This window comes from Vigna umbellata, chromosome 4 (assembly GCF_029865625.1).
Source record: "Vigna umbellata cultivar VRB3 chromosome 4, Vumbellata_1.0, whole genome shotgun sequence".
NCBI classification, from domain to species: Eukaryota; Viridiplantae; Streptophyta; class Magnoliopsida; order Fabales; family Fabaceae; genus Vigna; species Vigna umbellata.
In genome coordinates, this window is record NC_142168.1 from 7,324,487 (window position 1) to 7,345,250 (window position 20,764).

A 20,764-nucleotide genomic window follows, 5' to 3' on the forward strand; every position below is an offset into this window, starting at 1 on the left:
TTAGTCCCTGAACTATCAAGCGTTTTTGTTTTTAATCTCTCTTTCAAAGTAAGGTACATTTTAGTCCTCCTCCTTAGGAAAACTTAATTTTTGGTCCTCAAAAACTAACACAGTTAAAAACCAACTGATGTGGCTAACGGTGGTGTGCCACATCGTTTTTTTTTCTGACACCCATTAATCTTTCTCAGCTCCTCTCCCTTCCTCTCGCTCCGACTCTACCATAACCACCTCTAGCGCCACCTCGAACATATCTGGTGCCACCATCAACCACGAAACCCCCATGCGCAACCACCCTTCACCACGCTCACCTCCATAGCCAACATAAAACATTCATCTCCACTGCCAAAAATCCAGTACCTGTTCTTGCAATTGACATTTGATATTCTTCCCCTAATTTTAATCCTATTTTAATTTCAAAATAAATAAGGTAATAATAAATTATCCTTCCCTTTTATTTATTTATCTTGCGGGGGCATGAGTGAAAATTGCAAAGAGGACCTTTCGTTTTGATTGTTGTTAGAGAGAGAAAGAGTGTGTGAGATCGGAGATGAGAGAGAGATGGGGTGAAAGGTAAGGTGAGAATGTCAGTATCAGTGATGAAGGCGGCGGTTTCGTGAGAGAATTGGGTTTTGATATGTGGTTGCAGGTTGGTTGCGCGACATGGTGGCGATGGTTGAAGATCGATTCACCATTATTGATGGTGCGACGACGCGTTGGTGGCGCGATGATTGATGATGGAGATCGCGACGTGGTTGTGACACGTTACTGGGTGGCGTGATTTGGCTGATAGGGTTTTTGGGTTTCCTTTGGTTTTTCTGAGTGCAGGTGGTGGCTCTCATAGAGGAAGATGGCGATTCTGACTTAGGGTAGGTTCTATAGCGGAGCGGCGCGGCGGCGTAGTTTCACAGTGGCGGCACATCATGGTGGTGACGAGGGTGGTTGCGCGAGAAGCGTGGTGATTCTTTTGGTTGCCTTCTGCGGCGCGACGCCTCATGGTCTGGCGGAGGCGGTACGACATGGTGGTTCTGCTCTCGCAGATGGTGGCTTCGCGAGAAGAAGGGGAAGTGGTGACGCGATGAGCAACGGTGGTGGTCCGGCGAGAAAGGAGGGAGAGGAGATGATAAAGTCGGAGGGAGAGGGAAGGAGATGAGCTGAGAAAGATTAACGGGTGTCAGAAAAAAAAACGACGTGGCACACCACCGTTAGCCACATCAGTTGGTTTTTAACGGTGTTAGTTTTTTAGGACCAAAAATTAAGCATTCCTAAGGAGGAGGACTAAAATGTACCTTACTTTGAGAGAAAAAATAAAAACAAAAACGCTTGATAGTTGAGGGACTAAAAACATATTTAACCCTATTATATACATATATCTCTTTATATCTATATTCATATCTATCTATCTTAATAAAAATAAAAATAGGTTGTTGTAGGATATGTCCTGAAAAGGTAATTAAAGAAAGTGAGTTAAAATCGAGAAAAAAAAGAAGATTGTTGTAGGATATGCCCATGAGGAAATGAATTAAGTAAGTTGTTGTGAAGATGAAGATGGGTGACAAAGAAAAAAATTGAAAAAGATATGAAAATGTATTAGGTGTGATTTAACGTGGATAAAAAAATTACTTTTTTTTAATCTACGAAGACCTTATATATTAATTATGATTTGAATAAAAAAATATCATAATTAACTCTTGTTAATTCAAATTATAAGTCAAATAAAAAATATTTCATAATTCTAACATCCTTTTTAGTAGTATAAAACTATTAAACGAAAACATTACATAAATAATAAACAATAACTTACCAAGAATTACAAACTTCCAGTGAATGAGAGCTTATGAACAAAACTCTATTTATGATTGTTGCTATTCTCTCAATCTCACGATAAAAAGACTAAAAAGACATTATTCCTAAACTCACACCATTAAGGTAATCATTGCAAAAAAGAAAAACATAGACAAAGACAAACAACACAAAAGCAAGGGTAAGCTAGTGTACAAATAAAACCTAAGATAATAATTTAGTTTAACATATTAGCAACATTCAAGAACAAACAATTTATACAACCACAAGACCACTATACTCACTTATTCGAATATGATGCTGATATAGACTATTGCAGACATGCACTCATGGTAGTATTTATACTCTGTAGAGTTATAAACAAGGGTAACTTGACCTACTCACCATGAGGTAAATCTTCTACTCCTAAAATCGGGAGGGTTAGAGTGAAGATCTCCTGTCATTCTCTCTGCCATCCCATCCAACTCTACATGAGTTAAATGGTTGGTATAATATCAAGATACCCGTGTACCGCAGTCTCTCTATCAAACATTCTCTTACAACTTGCTAGAAAATAGAATCTCTCCTTGAGATTCTTCTCATAACACACTTTTCTCATTCTCATATTACATTACACACCACTTTCATTCTCATCTAAATCATATATTTATATATACATTGCATACAAACATATATACCATTAATTATACTTCAAAGGACCATAAACAACCCCAACAAGTCGTCACAAATCACAAAAAACAATTGATGTTCAAGATGTAGAGTTGAAACTAGAGAGTTCCACAACCTAACTATGAACATTTCCACAACCTATGGATTTGTTTTGAGAGAAACAAATTGAAAACCAACAACTTCAACAACTGAGTTGTGACAAATTTCACAACTTGTGGATTTACTTTAGGAAGTGCAAATTTGAAAACAGAGAAGTGCACAAGCAAATTGTGGATTTTTCCATGAGTAGTGGAATTGTGCAGAGCAGATACTAACCTCTCATATCAGTCCCCCAACTGCATAACAAAGTTTCAAATGACTCAACAACAGACCCTATACCATCTAATTCAACATATACCTACTCCTTTAGAGATTCACAACTCAAACTCCCTTAATTGTATCCAAATTCATGCAACACAACCTTATCAACTCTCTACTGCATTACACCAAATATTACTGGTTTGACAACTCTCACAAGTCTTGAATAACTTCAAACAGTCCCCAAACTTTTGTTTTACCCAACCAACCTTTTACTAAAAAACTCACATATCAAAACCTTCAATTTCACTCCAAGACAAGTAGTAATTGAACTCATGTTCTTTCTCTCAACTCAACACCATAACTTAACCATGTAAAAATGTAAACCAATCATAAAACACCCCTAAAACTTACCAAACCGTAGGTTCCACTTCAAACTCAATACTCTAAGAAATTGTATACTAATTCCCCTCAATTCAGACCTCCAAGTGATATATTAACCTCCCTTTTTTACCAATAACATCATCAACACAATTTTACAATCCAACCATTTTCATTTCAGCATACATACACTTGTATAACATTCATATATTCATAAAATCTCAAGGCACATAATTAATCACACAAATACTATTTTTATCAGAAATCACATTCCATCTCATCATTCATCAATTTTCACATCAATACACAACATATACAAACAACTCAACATACTATATTTCTTAATTCAATGCAATTTCACAATTCAACCAATACTTCCCCATACCAACATTAATTATGACTTTCCTAACAAACAAAATCAAATAAAACTAGCTTTAATTATCTTTTTAGAAAACCAAACTGTTATAGAAGTCCTTATACCGCTTTCACAACTCAAAGAACTCTATCTGCACCTATAGACCACAAAATCATGATATGGGTACTCTGTTAGAATCACTAATCAACAAAGAATCTAAAAGAAGGCTAAGACCACACATGTGATAGATAGAAACCCCACATGCATTGAAAAACGCGAAACCATAGAAAAATTGTAGAAAATTGACTTACTCTATTTGAGAAATTGATCGCGTAGAGTTGAAGATTTTATCGTGAGGAGCACACATGCGATCTCTGATCTTCAAACAGATAAACAAGATGCAAGAACCTTAGAGAGAAGACAAAAAACTCTAGAAAAGTTATTTCTAGAAATGAATGTTTTAAAATAATGAAACTCGTTTATAAGAATTTCTTTTATATTAAAACCTTCTAATACTAAAATAATGGAGTCTTATTATTTTTAACTCCTATCACTTCTAAAATATCATTTTCTAGGTCTTAATTACTTTATCAAATATTATGGCAAATGAATTATAATTAGCGTAATAAAATTATGATTTTAAATTAATGATATACACAAACATACGTGTTTATAGATAAAATGCAAACAATTTTTTCTTTCATTCATACGTAAGTAGTCATAATGGTAAATAATATTTTATAATATACTATTTCTTTTGTGAAAATCATATATAAAGTGATCTGAATTAAATGATAGTGTAATAATCTATAAAACAGTATAAACTTTATTTATACTCACACTATTTTACTTTTAATCTTTATATATAGTATTTTTAATCTCTTCAATATTTTTATAAAATCAAAAAAAGTCATTACAAAATATGTATCAAATTAGAAAAATAAAATTACACGTGCAAAATTATCGGTGGCAAATTTTAAGAATAATAATTAAAAAATAAAATTCCACAAATATACAAATTTTATTGTAAGTTAAATCAAATTAATGACGAATTAAAATTATATATATATGTATATATTAATTGTATGGGAATGTAAATTATTATAAAAAATCTTTATTAAGTGGCATATAGGTGGATAAATGGGCATTACAATGTATAAATTTATTATTTATCAGTATTACTATGTATACCATTTTCTGTAATACAAAGGTTATTCTAATTTAATTTTCAGTGTGTTGTTGGGGATGGCCTTGTAGTTGAACTTGGTTGTTGTTCCCAATCGCAAATCAGAATCGTGGATCAAAGCTGAACCATTGGCGTTCTCATGAAATGCTCATGATCTCGGTTTTGCAGTCCCTCATATCGCTCTGCTTATTCTAGATCCGTAACAGATTGCAACAATCAAGCGAATCTGAGAAGAGAAGAGGCAAAAGATGTATATGGCATATGGGTGGCCGCAGGTCATCCCTCTCGAGCAAGGACTGTGTCCATCTGCACAGAAGATTGTGTACCTCAAAGTTATCAATCGCACGTTGCTCGTTGTGTCCCCCACTCACTTTGAGCTTTGGAGCACTTCCCAGGTACACGGATCCGTGTTTTACCGGTTGTGTGGTTGGGTTCTGTATAATTTTTTTTTTTGTGTTTGGGAGAGAATTGATATGGGTTTTCCTGGAGGTGGGATTCTGCAATGTGGGTGTTTGAAACTTAATGTTTGTTTGGGTTTGATTTAGTGTGTGTGTGTGTGTGTGTGTTGTTTTGGGTGTGGACTGGTTTTCATTAAGGCGAGTTTATTGTGAATTTGTGACTATACTCAATTGTTTTAATATTTATTTTTTTGGCAAAAATGTGAATTGGATTTTGATGGAGGTGAGTTTCTGAAATGCGGGCAATTAAAGTTGAGTGTAATGGATTTATTTATGTATTTTTAATTTTAGGATAAAAGATGAAGTGGGTTTCATGGGGCTATGGGGATGATTGCTTTAATGTGGGGTATAAGGAGTTTGGGCTTAACAGTGTTTATGATTTTTTGTTGGTTCAGCATAGAGTGAGACTGGGGAAGTACAAGAGAGATTCAGATTCATTGCAGAGGGAAGGAGAAAACATGCAGGCCGTGTGGAGCCCTGATGCCAAATTAATTGCTATTCTTGTAAGTTTGCTAGTCTTTTGATACATGATAAGATATATTCTATGAATGACCAACTTTACATTCTAAGTAGAAATCTTCAAGTCATATTCATCTTCCTTATAAATCTATGTTTTCCGTTTGCAGACATCTACCTTCTTTCTTCATATTTTCAAAGTCCAGTTCTCAGATAAAAGAATACACACTGGTGGTAGACAACCCTCTGCTTTGTGCCTAGCTATCATTTCTCTTCTGCTTACAGAGCAAGTTCCTTTTGCAATAAAGGATTTGTCTGTGTAAGTTTCCTGCTCGTTTTAATTTTATAATTTTCTTCATCTACATGAGATGAATCAATTTGATTGAATAAAACTATTAAAGTACTACTAGTATGGATTGTGGAATGTGAATTGAATAGGATTTTTTCTTAGTAATTAAAATTGTATATCGTCCATTTTATGAAACCAGCAAAGGTATGTTAATTAGTTTGTGATAGTTCAAATGGAGTGTAATGTCTCATTATGAGTTTAGGTATTTGTAAATAAAAAGTAGAAGAAGTATTATCTTGGCTCCGAAGAATATGCCACTTGTAAAAGTCTGTATGCATTTGATTGTTAACTGCCAATGCTTTACAAAGTAACTATTGGTATCAACGGTAAGTGTAATATTATGGGTTTTTGATTATTTTGGAAATTGGGTGTCTACATGATTTCTTTTTAACCCACTGGCCTTATCTAAGTTATAAACTAATGTTGTAATACCTCAATGTTTCCTAGAAAGTGTCAAATTTCTGTGATTCACTCTGTGTATCATAGTCTAAATCTGAAGCCATTTGCAGTGTGATATTGATACTTCTCTTTATTCTACTGTTTTGTCAGGAGCAATATTATCAGTGATAACAAACATATGTTACTTGGACTTTCTGATGGAACTTTATACAGTATATCTTGGAAAGGGGAGGTAATTTAAAATACTCGACTAAACAATTTTGGACATTGTATGGTCATTTGTATCTGGCAATATCCAGCCGTGTATGCAATAATATTTCTTTTTTGTTTTGATTTTTAACAATATTGCTATCATTTTGTGACAGTTCTTTGGGGCTTTTGAATTTGATCCACAACCCACTACTAGCTTTGACAATTCTCAAATGCCACTTACAATAGAGAATGGTCTTTCTCCTAAATCTCACCCGAAGGCTCTTATGTTCAATCACGTTATTCCTAGAAAGTCTGAAATCAATCAACTGGAACTTTGCCTTCCATTGAGGTTGCTATTTGTCTTGTATTCTGATGGGCAACTTGTCTCATGTTCTGTGAGTAAAAAAGGCTTAAAGCAAGTTGACTGTATCAAAGCAGAAAAGAGGTTGTCTGGTGGTGATGCTGTCTGTACCTCAGTAGCTCTAGAGCAGCAAATTCTTGCTGTTGGTACTAAAAGAGGAACAGTGGAGTTGTATGATTTGGCAGAATCAGTATCACTTATACGTGCAGTCTCTTTGTATGACTGGGGGTAAGTTTTGTTTATTATACATGTAATAAATCAGCATCAGATTGAAACCTTCATGATCTACTTCTCCATTGAATTTGAATGTTGTAAGATCATGATATATACCTTTTTAAAACCAAGTGTAGATACACTCTTATTTGTACACTTTAGATACAAACTCACTCTAGAGGAGTATTTTCCTTTATTTAGATGGAGTTTGGTTTGATGGCTTGGAATATTATATTGCAGATATTCAATGGATGACACTGGTCCTGTTAGTTGCATTGCATGGACACCTGATAATTCTGCTTTTGCAGTTGGGTGGAAGTTAAGGGGGCTTACAGTTTGGTCCGTTTCTGGTTGTCGCTTGATGTCAACTGTACGACAAATAGGCTTAAGTTCCATGTCTTCTCCAATTTCTAAACCAAACCATGATTGTAAGTATGAACCATTGATGGGTGGTACCTCACTGATGCAGTGGGATGAATATGGATATAGACTTTATGCTATTGAGGAGGGGTGTTCAGAGAGAATTCTATCATTCTCATTTGGGAAATGCTGTCTTAGCAGAGGTGTTTCAGGCACTACATATATCCGTCAAGTGATTTATGGAGAAGACCGTTTACTGATTGTGCAGTCAGAAGAGACTGATGAACTTAAAATGCTACATCTTAAGCTTCCAGTTATGTGTTTGATTGTCAAATTGTGAACATGTAATTTGCTGTATGGATATCTCTTCTAAAGTTGAAAAGTTTTTGCAGGTTTCTTATATTTCCCAAAACTGGCCAGTTCAACATGTGGCAGCTAGCCAGGATGGGATGTACTTAGCTATTGCTGGTCTTCATGGTTTGATATTGTATGACATACGATTGAAAAGATGGAGAGTATTTGGAGATGTTACTCAAGAGCAAAAGATTCAGTGTAAAGGCTTGTTATGGCTGGGGAAGATTGTTGTTGTCTGCAACTATATTGATTCATCCAACACGTGAGATACTTTTGTCACTTAACATGTTACATGCTGTTGATACTTCACAAATTTTAGTGCTTTTCAAAAATATCTTTCATAATCAAGTGGTGTTCAACAATGTACCTGTATGAAAAAGCCTAACTCTAATACATGCCCATACACAAGAAAAGAAATAGGTCTCATTTAAATTATGTCTTTTCTGTAACATCATGCAACACCATTTTGTTCTAAATTCTTTGTCTCTTGTGTCTCCTCATTTTATCTTCAGCTATGAATTGCTCTTTTACCCAAGATATCACCTTGATCAAAGTTCATTACTCTGTCGAAAACCATTGCTTGCTAAACCAATGGTGATGGATGTCTATCAAGATCATATGCTTCTAACTTATAGACCATTTGATGTCCACATATTCCATGTGAAATTATTTGGTGAATTATCTGCTTCAGGAAATCCAGATTTACAGGTAAATGCATACTTTCAAATAGTTCTTGTTATGCTCCTTTTCTTTTTTATTTCAATTTTTCATTTACAAATCCTGCATTGTTATACATTTTTAAGTGATAACATGACAAACAGCTTTCTGCAGTACGAGAACTTTCAATTGTTACTGCCAAGAGCCATCCTGCTGCAATGCGATTCATTCCTGATCAACTTCCAAGAGAATCTATTTCAAACAATTACAGTTCAGTTTCATCAGATTCATTAACAAGAGAGCCAGCAAGGTATATGTTCTTGTGAACAGCCTTACTCACTTTCTCCACTTTGTTTTTCTATTTCTCTTATTAAATCATTTCAAAATACCACTATCCATGAATCTGAATGCATTACAACAAAGTATCCGTGTAATTATTGTCATCTCATAACAATTTAAACATCTATGATGTCGAAATAAGTTGTTGGCTTACTGAACTTTGTTGTTTTTGTTACTATTCTTACAGCCAATAGTGCTATTTTTCTCTCACTAATAATTCATCTTAAAGAAATTTATTTTCCTTAATATTTTTTGCCAAGAAAAATTAACTAGGTTGAAGCACTCAATGCAGGAGGTGGGATTATATTTTCATATTAATTTCCTCATGAAAGTGTTTTTTGTTCTAGATGTTTGATATTGAGGGCAAATGGGGAGCTTTCACTTCTTGATCTAGATGATGGACGGGAGAGAAATCTTACTGATTCAGTTGAACTATTTTGGGTCACCTGTGGTCAGTCTGAGGATAAAACAAATTTGATTGAGGAAGTTTCATGGTTAGATTATGGTCACCGTGGAATGCAGGTAACTCATTGAGATCTTTCCTATTCACTGTATGTACTTCCGTAAATTTGACGAGGTTTATGACTTTGATTCACCCTCTGGTGTATTTCCTCTTTACTTGTCTGATAGTTTTTTACATGGAAGTTTACTGTTGCAGGTTTGGTATCCATCTCCAGGTGCTGATCCTTTTAAGCAGGAAGATTTCTTACAGGTATGAAGAAAGGATGTTTACAACCTTGTAGGCTGCAATGAACAGAATGCATTACTTCATACTCATTTGATATTGTATTCATTCTTTCAGACCTTTTTGTGTATATTATACTATAAGCTTAATAGTATTTTTGGTCCCTATACTTGTAGCAATGATTCAATATTTTCCCTATATTTAATTTTGACTAATGTGGTCCTTATATTTTTTAAAAGACTTAATATAGTCCCTTTCATTAGATCAGCATTAACATCTTTTAGAGGATGATGAGTTAACATTTTCTAATACAATCACCTACTTTATTTTACGCATTTATTGTCCAATTCCAAGGAAAAAATAGGAGGAATGACGTTAACATTAATAATTTAACGAAAGAGATCACATTCAGCCTTTTAGAAAATATAGGGACCACATTGAGTAAAAAATAAATAGAGGAAAAACATTTCATCATTGCTACAAATATAGAGACCAAAAATGCTATTATGTCTTGTACTATAATTATGAAGAAATCACATGCAATTGAAGGTCCACATAGTTAGTGTATGTGATTGGCTTCATATTCTTTAGAATACTTTGGTTTTACCCTAAATGAAGAACTAGACCCAGCACGTCTGACTTGTTATCTTCTTTACTGTTTCCTTTATTGAGTAATTGATGCATTGTCTTACAATTTATCTGGTAGATAATAGATCTTGTAAAGAAAAACAATTTATTCCATTTGAAGCAAATAAATTCAGTCATTCCTTCATTCTGAAATCAGTTAATTTTCTGGTATTTGCCACAATATTTAGCTGGACCCCGAGCTTGAGTTTGATCGTGAGGTTTACCCTTTGGGACTTCTTCCAAATGCTGGTGTAGTTGTTGGTGTTTCCCAGAGAATTTCATTTTCAGCAAGTGCTGAATTTCCATGTTTTGAACCATCTCCTCAAGCACAAACAATACTGCACTGCTTACTACGACATCTTCTTCAGGTACTGCATTGAGTTAAATTAAGATTGTTATAATTTCTTGAACCATTGGTTCATATTCTACTTTTGGGACATTTTGGTCTCTTGGTTGCCTTTCTCATTCAATTCTTGAAAGAAATTTTTTTAGTATGGCATCCATTCACTATACTGACCAATAAATATCATCTTGCAATCAAAATCAGGATTTTACCTTAAATCTAGAAGTGGGTAAAAATCATTGTCAAACTATAAAAAATGGAGAGGTGCTGAGGTCAACCTGTGTGATTACGAGACAATGCATGTGCTTTATTTATATTGAGAAAACGGATTTAATATAATAAATAGAGAAGATTTGATATACTTAACAATAAAAATATGATACGGGAATAAATGAAAAACGTTATTAATAATACATAATTTAGGTATTGCTCATTATAAAAATCCTGTGCCTTATTTCTGTAATTATAACACTTCCTCTCAAGTTAAAACATGGAAGTCATATGTGCTCATTTTGCTGCAAACATGATTGTTCTTTGGTCTTCTTAAAAAGGACTCGGTGAATTTATTGGCAGAGTTGTCAAATCTAGTGGTGATGTCTCCAAACTCCAACTTTTCTCATGAAATGACAATTTACCTTGATATGTTTGGTCCTCATAAAAGAAAAAATTTAGAGGTAATGTGTAATGCTGCCTAGTTGTCACATATAAGGTGTTGTCACATGTAAGGTGCATTTGTGAATTTTCTTGAAATTTAAGCTCTTTGAGGATTTACATTAGCCGTATGAGCTAACAAGTGGCTGATGTCATTGCTCTGTATTTTGCTTTCGCAATTGATATTGTTACAACATTTTGTTTCTTACTTCTCCACTATATTAAATCACATCCAACAAGAACACAATAATATGAAGTGGAGCATTTATCGCTTAGTGACCTTGCCGATCAACATTAGAATACCTAACAATTTGAGTATTTCCCTTACCTTCGTAAATAAGGTCTTTGTCAAGAGCATTTTTAATCCATTTTAGGATTCGTACAACTATATCCCGATGATCTTGATAAGGAAATTTTAAAAATTGACTTACTACGCTTATTGCAAATGCAATGCCAGGACAAGTCAGAATGGGGTAATTTAGCTTACCAACTTATCATTTGAATCTCCCATGGTCAGAGTACGACTCTTGGTTAGCTACAAGTTTGATGCTCAGATCCATTGGTGTGTACACAAATTTAGCATTTAATATCTGTTTCTTTTAAAATGTCTAGAGCATTCTTTTTCTGAGATATGATCATACCATCCTTGGATTGTGTAATACCTATACCAAAGAGACAATGCCTCAATGTTCAAGAACTTTTGTTTGGACCTGTTGAGCAAGATATTGCTTTAAATGGGCAATACTTGCCGTATTATTAATTGTGATAAGAATGTGGTTTGGGTAGATACATCATTGGAAATAATGATTAACATCACTTTGAATCCTTCCAAACCATTAGATGACAGTATGAAAATGTCCAAACCATGCACTGGGTGCCTGCTTGAAGCCATACAGGGACCTACAAAGACAATGGACCTTATTAGATGACTCCTTATGAGCAAAAAAATAGGAGGTTGTTGCATGTAAAATTCATCATCAAGATCACCATTTAGAAATGTATTTTGGATGTCAACTCGAAACAGATTCCATTGACAAATAACTGCAATGGAGAATAGAAGTCGGATAAATGTCATTTTTCTAACAGGAGTGAAAGTTTTAGTATAAGTATATCTTGTTTATAGATTTTTGTGTATCCATGGGCAACCAAGGTAGCCTTATAGCAATCAATATTACCATTAGGACTTGCTTTAAAGAGTGTTCAACCATTGATCCCCAACAGTTGATTTGCCAGTTGGAGAAGGAACCAACTCCCAAATCTATAAATCATTGTTAAACTATACGAAACAGGTAGACATTGAGTTGATGCCATGTGTTTACGAGACAATTGAGAAAACAGAATCATTATAATAAATAGAGGAGATTCGGTATTCTCTTATGATAAAGATATGATTGAGAATAAATAAAAATGTTTATAATAATACGTACATTTATAATCTAGACATTCTTGATTATGAAAATTGTCTTATATATATATATACACACACACACACACATATACACAGGCATATACACACATTAGTATATATAATCCGTACTTCATAAACGTCAATTGTCATATTCATAAGTAACCATAAAGTAGTAAAAATCTTAACTCAAAAACACAAATTCACTACAGATCAAGTTTTGGACAAGTTACAACTCATGAAGCATAAAACGTAAACACCAAAGTAATAGAACTTTTATCAGAATTGGGGGGTTGCAGCTTTGCTCATATGGAGGAAGAATAATGGTGGTTATGTTCAGGGTTTGATTTAACAGCAGCATCTTTGATGTTAGGGTTTGCAGTCATGCAGAGACAATGAAGAAGCTTCAAACAGCATGGCTTCAAATCTAAGGCTCTAACTTTAAAATTGCGTCAACAGATTACACTGGGTCAAAACCTTTGAAATGGATCAGATCATGAAGTTGAAAAAATTCACTTGAATTTCCTAATTTTATGACTTTCCCATTTTACTTAAGATTTTATATTGCCTGTGATTTCATGAGCGATTTGAATCCTTCAGAGGGATTATAATCGTAAAATAATGCAACTTTATGATTTGAATTCTGATTGATTACCATTTATATGCCCCACTCTGGGGCCACGTATGAATATTAAATTTAAAGAAAGGAAGCCAAAGGTATATTCTTATTAGGCATCTTATGAACATAACAAGTATTTAAGAAAGAAAAAGAGAAATTGCAACGTTTCATTATTGATGTTGATCCTTGAGAAGTTTGTTAAGAGTTGCAATTTTTTACTTTCAGGAGCTACATGAGTTGAAATTGATCTTTAATCTTGTTGAATTTGTCATAGTCTTTATTTTTATTTGCCATAATTTGTGATCCATTGCTTTAAAACATGCAAAGTGTTAGATAAGAAAATAGTTCAAAATTATCAGAGGATGTGAGAATTGTCAAACAGATTTTGTCCTGTTTTCGTACTAGATGGAACATATATGTCTTTTTTATATTTCTGATAAGGATTGCCTATTGTCTGAATTTCTACTCTTCTTATTTGTCACCTCTATTGTATAAGAAACAATAGATTCAACAAGATATAAGGCCTGTCACATATTCAAAATGTTTTGGGAGCCTGCAGTTGTCTGCTTATAGTTGGGGTTTCGTTTTGTTGCTTATATTTTTTATGATTTTGTTTTAGAGGCATGTTGGACCTTGTTCTTTTAACTTATCATTTCTCTCTTAATAAACTCTTGTTCCATAGAGAAAAGAGATATTTAGCTGATTATGTCCTGCTCATTTATGTTTCTTCCAGAGGGACAAAATTGAGGAAGCTTTAAGGCTGGCAGAGCTATCAGCCGAGAAGCCTCATTTTTCACATTGTCTAGAGTGGCTTCTTTTTACAGTTTTTGAAGCAGATATATCAAGGTACTTCAATCTGGAAATGTTAATACTCTAAAAATGGGACAGGATCAATGAACACTTATTAATAGACTATGTATAATTACACTTTTCAAGAAGTAAATTTTATCAATGCAATTATTGAATCATGGGATATTATTCTTGTGATCATACAAATCAAATTTTACATATCTAGGCATTTGTAGGTGTGTACTGTAATCTAATAGTAGCTATTTACTTGTATTTTAGATTGGATATTGTATAAAGTATCAATTAGTTTTTAATTATACAAAAATTTTGTAAGACTTGATTTATGAGAACCTTAAATATAACAGTTAGATCGATAAAGTTCACATTTTTGTAAATTTTTCATCCTATGTGCTCTCATTGCTGATTTTGGTGCCTTAAAGGAGCCATTTACCTGTAACAGCCTTTATAAAAACAGAGTTTAATTGCCTATATCAATATTTTGATTTTCTTCAGACTGAAAACCTGTCTAGAAGTTATAAACCTCAAACACTTTGAAAGTTACCTGCAGAAGCCCTCATTAATAAGATCAATAGGACTTAATCTCATGATCAAATCATTCCTTTAATCTGAAATATGATATTAATTTGATCTGAGGAAGTTGATAGTTGGAGTAAAACTTAGTTGCCGTATGGTTTTTGTGTTAGCTGTTTAATTGCCACCCCAATTATTACAGGCCAAATGTGAACAGGAACCAGATCTCAGTTGTTAAACATGCTAAAAGCTCTCTTTTAGAGAAGACCTGTGACCTGATCAGGAATTTTCCAGAGTACCTTGATGTTGTTGTAAGTGTTGCAAGAAAAACAGATGGTCGTCATTGGGCAGATTTGTTTGCTGCTGCTGGAAGATCAACTGAGTATGTCCTTCTAGCATCTATAGTTTTCATTTTAATTTCAACTTTGATTACTATGTGGAACTGTGTTGTAAATGTTTTTTCATTGTATATTTTGGATGTCTAATTGTTTTGGGGGTTACTGTATAGATTGTTTGAGGAATGCTTTCAACGTAGATGGTACCGCACTGGAGCATGTTATATACTTGTAAGACTCACTTGCCTTTCTCAATAGGTCCCTTTATCTGTGGGAATGTTAATATCTTATCATTCTGTTCTGGTAATATATATATATATATATATATATATATATATATATATATATATATATATATATTATTTTTCTTTTATCTGCCAAGTTTTGCTGATAAGAATTGTTTGATTCAATTTTAATTCATAATTAGGAGCTTTTTTATTCATTCCAGGGTTTCTCCTTTCTGACAATTGGTTTATGAATTGAATGTTGCATTAAGGATGACAATTCTGACATTTATTAGGTTTTAAATTTTCTGACTTGTTAGACTATTCTCTCACATTGTGCACTCTTACTCTTAAAAATATAAATAGGATTTTTTTCTGTTATGATTGCAGTATTAAGTATGTTTTAGACTTGCTTAGTTAAATTTAATAAATTTCACATGAATAAAACAGGTCATCGCCAAACTGGAAGGTCCTGCTGTCAGTCAGTACTGTGCTTTACGGTTATTACAGGTTTGGGGTTTTGATTGCTTAAGTTTTTTTTTTTTGGTTTTATTTAATGAACTTTAGTTGCATCAATAATGTGATTATCAAAATTCTACAGGCAACACTTGATGAATCATTGTATGAGCTTGCTGGGGAGCTGGTATTATTTTGAAATGCCATTGGACTATCATTTTTTCTGGTCAAGTAATAAATCTTGTGCAAGTTCCGTCTTTGTTAACTATTTTGTTTTGGGTTCTAAGGTGCGTTTCTTGCTGAGATCTGGTCGGGAGTATGACCAAGCATCAACTGATTCAGATAAACTGTCTCCAAGATTTTTAGGCTATTTTCTTTTTCGTTCTAGTGAGAGGAAGCAATCATCAGATAAAAGGTTCATTTAAACTTTAGTCAATTGTATTTTTTTGGTTGCTCTACCATCAAAGTTGCCAACCATACTAACTAGTAATTACCTCTGGAGCAGCTCCTCATTCAAAGAACAAAGCGCCCATGTTACCTCTGTTAAGAATATTTTAGAAAATCATGCTAGTTACCTGATGGCTGGAAAAGAGCTCTCCAAGCTTGTTGCATTTGTAAAAGGCACTCAATTTGGTTTAGTGGTAAGATCATACTGATTAATTTGTTCTAGTACCTGAGATAACTTTCTTTCTAGTTTTAAGAGTTTAAATTGTTCAATGACACCAATTGTAGGAGTATCTACAACGTGAAAAAGAAGGGAGTGCACGGTTGGAGAATTTTGCTTCTGGACTTGAACTAATAAGCCAAAAGGTTTTGGATTTTAGCATTTCCATTTCTTTAGTTTTTCCATCACCTTTTCTCTTTTCAATCTCCCTTGGTATAGTTGTTGATGCATAAAATCTTTGATTCTTGGTGTACCTTTCCTTGTTTTATTTACTCATGCCTTATTTGTATTCTCTGATTATACTACAAACTGTTTGTGGCCTGGTATATTTTGGTAAAAGTTTTGTGGTTTAGACATGGGTTTATTAGATAGGTTTCTTATGCTAACTTAATGAAATTGATCAATTATGCTCTAAAGGTCTTGTGATGTTGGAGCATTCTTAATCCTCTTGTTATTTTGTTTTCCTTCGTTTCTCTCTTTGGTAAATTTTCCTTTTCTATGGAAAACGTTGTGATATCAGGGGAAGATGTAAGTGTTGCTTGGCTATGTGTAATATTTTAAATTTTGAAATTTCTCACATTTTTACAGAGGGAAATAGATGTGCTGGTAGACTTGCTAATTTGGGAGTTGAGTCTAAGATTGAGTTTGTGTGGCTGGATGTTTTTCCTTCTTGTTTAAGTTTTTATTTTCTTAGAAATAGGTTTGGTATGCCAGAGTATAGATTTTCTTGATTCATGGATTTTGGTTCATGATTATTTTGTGTAGTTGTTTCTTTTTCTCTTTTATACACATATTCTTGGGAGAGTAGGTGACTGGTGAGATACGAGGTACCAACCTTGATGCGAAGTCATGTTCTCATAGTGATGCTTTATTAGCAACACAGTAATAAAAAAATAACCATGTATCATGATTAAGGTCTTAAAAGGGGTAACTGATTTCTGAAGCCAATTTTGAATACGCAATGATCATTTGGCATGAGCTTGTATAGATATATACTGATATTTTATTTAGTTTTGTTCTTCTTCATTATTGAACATTATTTTTGTTTTCAGTTTCAAATGGGAACATTACAAAGCCGCTTGGATGCTGATTTTCTCCTGGCACATATGTGCTCTGTGAAGTTTAAGGAATGGATAGTTGTCCTGGCTACTCTCTTAAGACGATCTGAGGTATGTTTGACTTTTGTCTGTAAAGGACAGGAAGATCTGAAATTATGCTGAGATGAATTCATCAAAACTAATGTTGAAATTATAAGCCAAAAAAAGAAGAGAGAGATTTGGAAAGTTTAATGCAATGGGTTACGAACTATTGAACGTAATTGCGATGTGTACCCAAATTTTACATTAGAAATTGGTGGGAGGAATTGTTTCTGAATGTAAAACAAACAGGCCCTTAAATATACTTTCTTTTCTGGGTGGGGCCTTCATCACTCATCACATTGCATGTCTGAATGAGCTAACATTACTTTTTTTTCCATCTTTTCTATCGTAGGTACTACCCCAACCTTTTTTCTGAAACATTTCTAAACCCATTTTGTCCAGAATGTTCACTCATTCAGTGCAGCATACGTCATCTGTTACAGAGTTTATTTTCTCATTAACTTTTCGTCGTTTACATTTATTTAGTTCCATATGACATTTTAGGCCTTATGGTTGTGGTAAAAGTTGTGGTCAAATTTTCCTTTTCCTTTGAGTGCTACCATTTTGTTATAGAGCCCTTAAAGCACTCTGATTGATCTACCCTGCTTGAACCTATGGTTTACATCTCTATCTTTTTCACTGTCGTTGTATGTGATGAATTCAAAATACCTAAGTTGTGTGACTTGTGGAAAGCATGATCTCATTTTTCCTTTCTTGTCTCTTTCTTTTGACATAATTGTAGTTTGAGAAGCTCCTTCATTATGACATGCTTAATAAATTAATTGGTAAACCAAAGAGAAAACCGTAATCTTTAGTTTATGTGTGAGTGTGTATCCTTGGTAATAACTACCGCATAAACTTATTACCCATTTAGTTATTTGACGGAAAGAGACGAGGGAATGTGCGTCCGGAATTTTTTGGGGTAACTGCCTACACATACAAGTTGTACTTTTGGATTGTCTTGCCGGGAACATGCTTCAATATGCCACATTTGTATTTTTTTTTTCTTTTAAAGAGGTTCCCAAATGTATCTAAGGGAGATATTTTTGTGCAATTTTTGTCACATGTGGATCTTTTTCCATTTCAGAAAGGGTTCACTTTTGTTGACAAGTGTATTTTTGAGATTTTTTAGGTTCTTTTTGACTTGTTCAGACATGATGTTCGGTTGTGGAAAACGTACAGCACCACTATGGAGGTATATCTATTTGTTGCAGGCTATTGTCTTGGCATCATGGCATGTACACTTGAATGAATTAAATATGATGTTCCTATCTGTTTCCTTTGCACTACAGTCACACCCAGCATTTACAGAATATCAAGATTTGCTGGCAGACCTGGAAGAGAGACTTTCATCAGTCCCAAATGTAGAAAGAAAGTAAAAGTGAATATAGATCTCACATTTGATTCCTGCTGAAAGATATCTGATTGATTGGATGGTTTTCTCATTGGCTACATATGAATCTCATTGATCATGTCACACGTAAGGACTATGCATCCTTTCCCTTGGATATGATTGTGGGGACCAGAATTCCAAGTTATTATTCCCTGGTTTACCATGTTGACAACAAATTATTTTATGGTGTTAATCCAATGAATCCAGAATATAGTACATGTAGATAGAGGTTAGTAATATCTGTAGGGAGGCTTGTGCATGTCTGAGGATTTCATTATTCTTTTCACTTTTGATCACATTTTGTAACATGTGTTTTTGTAAAAGCATAAACAGATCTCGCTGTATATATTAGTTATATGCCGTTGATCAGCCTAACATTCAAAGTAGAATTTATGCACTTTATTTTCTCCCATAATTGAGCTTATCCTTGAATTGTTAGTTTCTGTTCCGTGTTTGCTATTTCTATTTCTTTCTGCACTTCTATTTTCAGTTCTATTTTATACATTGCATTATTTCATATAAACATATCTTATTGATATATACACTATTTCTTTTAACTTGTTGTAGCGTGTAGTCAACTGAACATGATCGCAATTAACAAATGCATGTGTGGTTTCAAGTTATTAGAAGTTTTTTTACGAATTTCAATATAAAAATGTACGTTCCAATGCATGAATTGAGGATGAAAGATTTACGAATTTCTATTATTTCGTATCGATTACCTGCTATAGTTATATTTGAAGATGAATTTTCTCTCCATTATAACATTCTTTTAATGTTCCAACAGGCTATTCCATGAAATCATTCACTCTGGAATAATAAATTTCATATATATATATATATATATGTATATGTATGTATTCTTTAAATGTAATTAGATTAAAAATTATTAAAAAATGTAGTATTTGTTATGAAAAGGTTAATGTGCTAAAGCATCACTGCAGAAACTTAATGTCTCATCAAAATTGATTCCTCAAATTTCACATAATTCACAATATATCAAATGCATAATAGATGAAAAACAAAGGTACAGTGGATTAAGCCAAAACTCAGGAGGAGAAATTAGACAAACTGAAAAGTATTTATATATACTTTTTATGGTTAATTAACTAATAAAAACTTACCTATTACTTATTGATTTTAAAATAATCCTATAATATTAATCTAGTGATTATTTTCTCAAAAAAATTTACAAGTTGGTACGTGACAAAATAGATTGAACTTGTATTCGCCACTAATTTAGTAGGGTGTAATGACATTTTCAACCTTCATAATCCGTATTTTCACTTAAAATTTAATTTTTTAAAATACTTTTATATTATTATTTAAAAAATATAAATGTGATAATTTTGTAATTTAATTAATTAATACTTCAAAATTTAAATTTAAATTATTAATTGTAATAAAGTAATTTAATATTTAAATGTAACCATTTTTTTAATTTATTAATCAATTAAAAATATAAAATATAATTTTTACTTTAAATAAAAAATAAAAAGTAACAAAATTAAAACATCAAGAAATAAAAACTCCACTCCATCCCAACTCTAGTAAAGTCAATAATAGCTGCACAAACACGTGTACATTACTTTATAACAAGACTAGAGACAAAATATCAACGTTTTTTTCATGAAAAAGAAAAAATTTAAGGACAAAAAATAGAATATAAATTTATAGGGAATCAAAAGAATAAAAAAATTATATGTAACCGTTCTATTTAGTTGTAATTATTTGATAGGTAACTCATCGGGTTAATAATTGCTAATATAAGGTTGGGATGAAAACGTAAATAAAAAATTTATGAAGGATAAAAAATATGGGAAATTCTGTTTTCCAGTACCACTGTAAACTTAATGTATGGATTATGGAAGAACCAAAAAACGTTAATTTAAATATAAATTTAACCAGTAATTATATTAATTTAATAAAAAATATTGCACTAGTTTAATTCATATAGAATGACTATGAACCACACAGAGGCGTACGTTTTGTCATTTTTTCTAGGACCATGATAGTTTCAAATTATCATTCTTTTATACTTCTATTTAACAATCATAAATATTATTATTTATTTTAT

At 33.0% G+C, this 20,764-nt stretch overlaps 1 protein-coding gene across 2 annotated transcripts; it reads left to right on the forward strand.

Annotated features, from left to right (window-relative positions):
* The first annotated feature begins 4,717 nt into the window (after positions 1–4,717).
* Positions 4,718–19,125, forward strand: LOC124846530 (uncharacterized). Of its 2 annotated transcripts, none has more exons than XM_047323803.2 (23): positions 4,718–5,083; positions 5,542–5,649; positions 5,773–5,921; positions 6,501–6,582; positions 6,716–7,131; positions 7,357–7,789; positions 7,869–8,092; positions 8,343–8,538; positions 8,652–8,797; positions 9,174–9,348; positions 9,485–9,538; positions 10,327–10,506; positions 13,890–14,002; positions 14,679–14,858; positions 14,985–15,042; positions 15,486–15,545; positions 15,637–15,678; positions 15,779–15,906; positions 15,997–16,132; positions 16,224–16,301; positions 17,208–17,324; positions 18,427–18,489; positions 18,587–19,125. In XM_047323803.2, exons 1-23 carry the CDS (start codon positions 4,937–4,939, stop codon positions 18,671–18,673), a joined length of 3,372 nt encoding a protein of 1,123 aa, XP_047179759.1. In that variant the 5' UTR covers positions 4,718–4,936; the 3' UTR covers positions 18,674–19,125. The 2 variants fall into 2 exon arrangements, with proteins under 2 accessions (XP_047179759.1, XP_087968637.1); XM_088112511.1 differs by having other exon boundaries at positions 5,547–5,649.
* Positions 19,126–20,764: the final 1,639 nt, after the last annotated feature.

What these genes read in the sequence shown, in the direction of transcription:
- LOC124846530 (XM_047323803.2), top strand. Translation starts at nt 4,937, where the DNA reads ATGTATATGGCATATGGGTGGCCGCAGGTCATCCCTCTCGAGCAAGGA. An exon ending in AGCTTTGGAGCACTTCCCAG is followed by an intron (nt 5,084 to 5,541) that starts GTACACGGATCC and finishes TTGTTGGTTCAG; the next exon opens with CATAGAGTGAGACTGGGGAA. An exon ending in TACTACGACATCTTCTTCAG is followed by an intron (nt 10,507 to 13,889) that starts GTACTGCATTGA and finishes TGTTTCTTCCAG; the next exon opens with AGGGACAAAATTGAGGAAGC.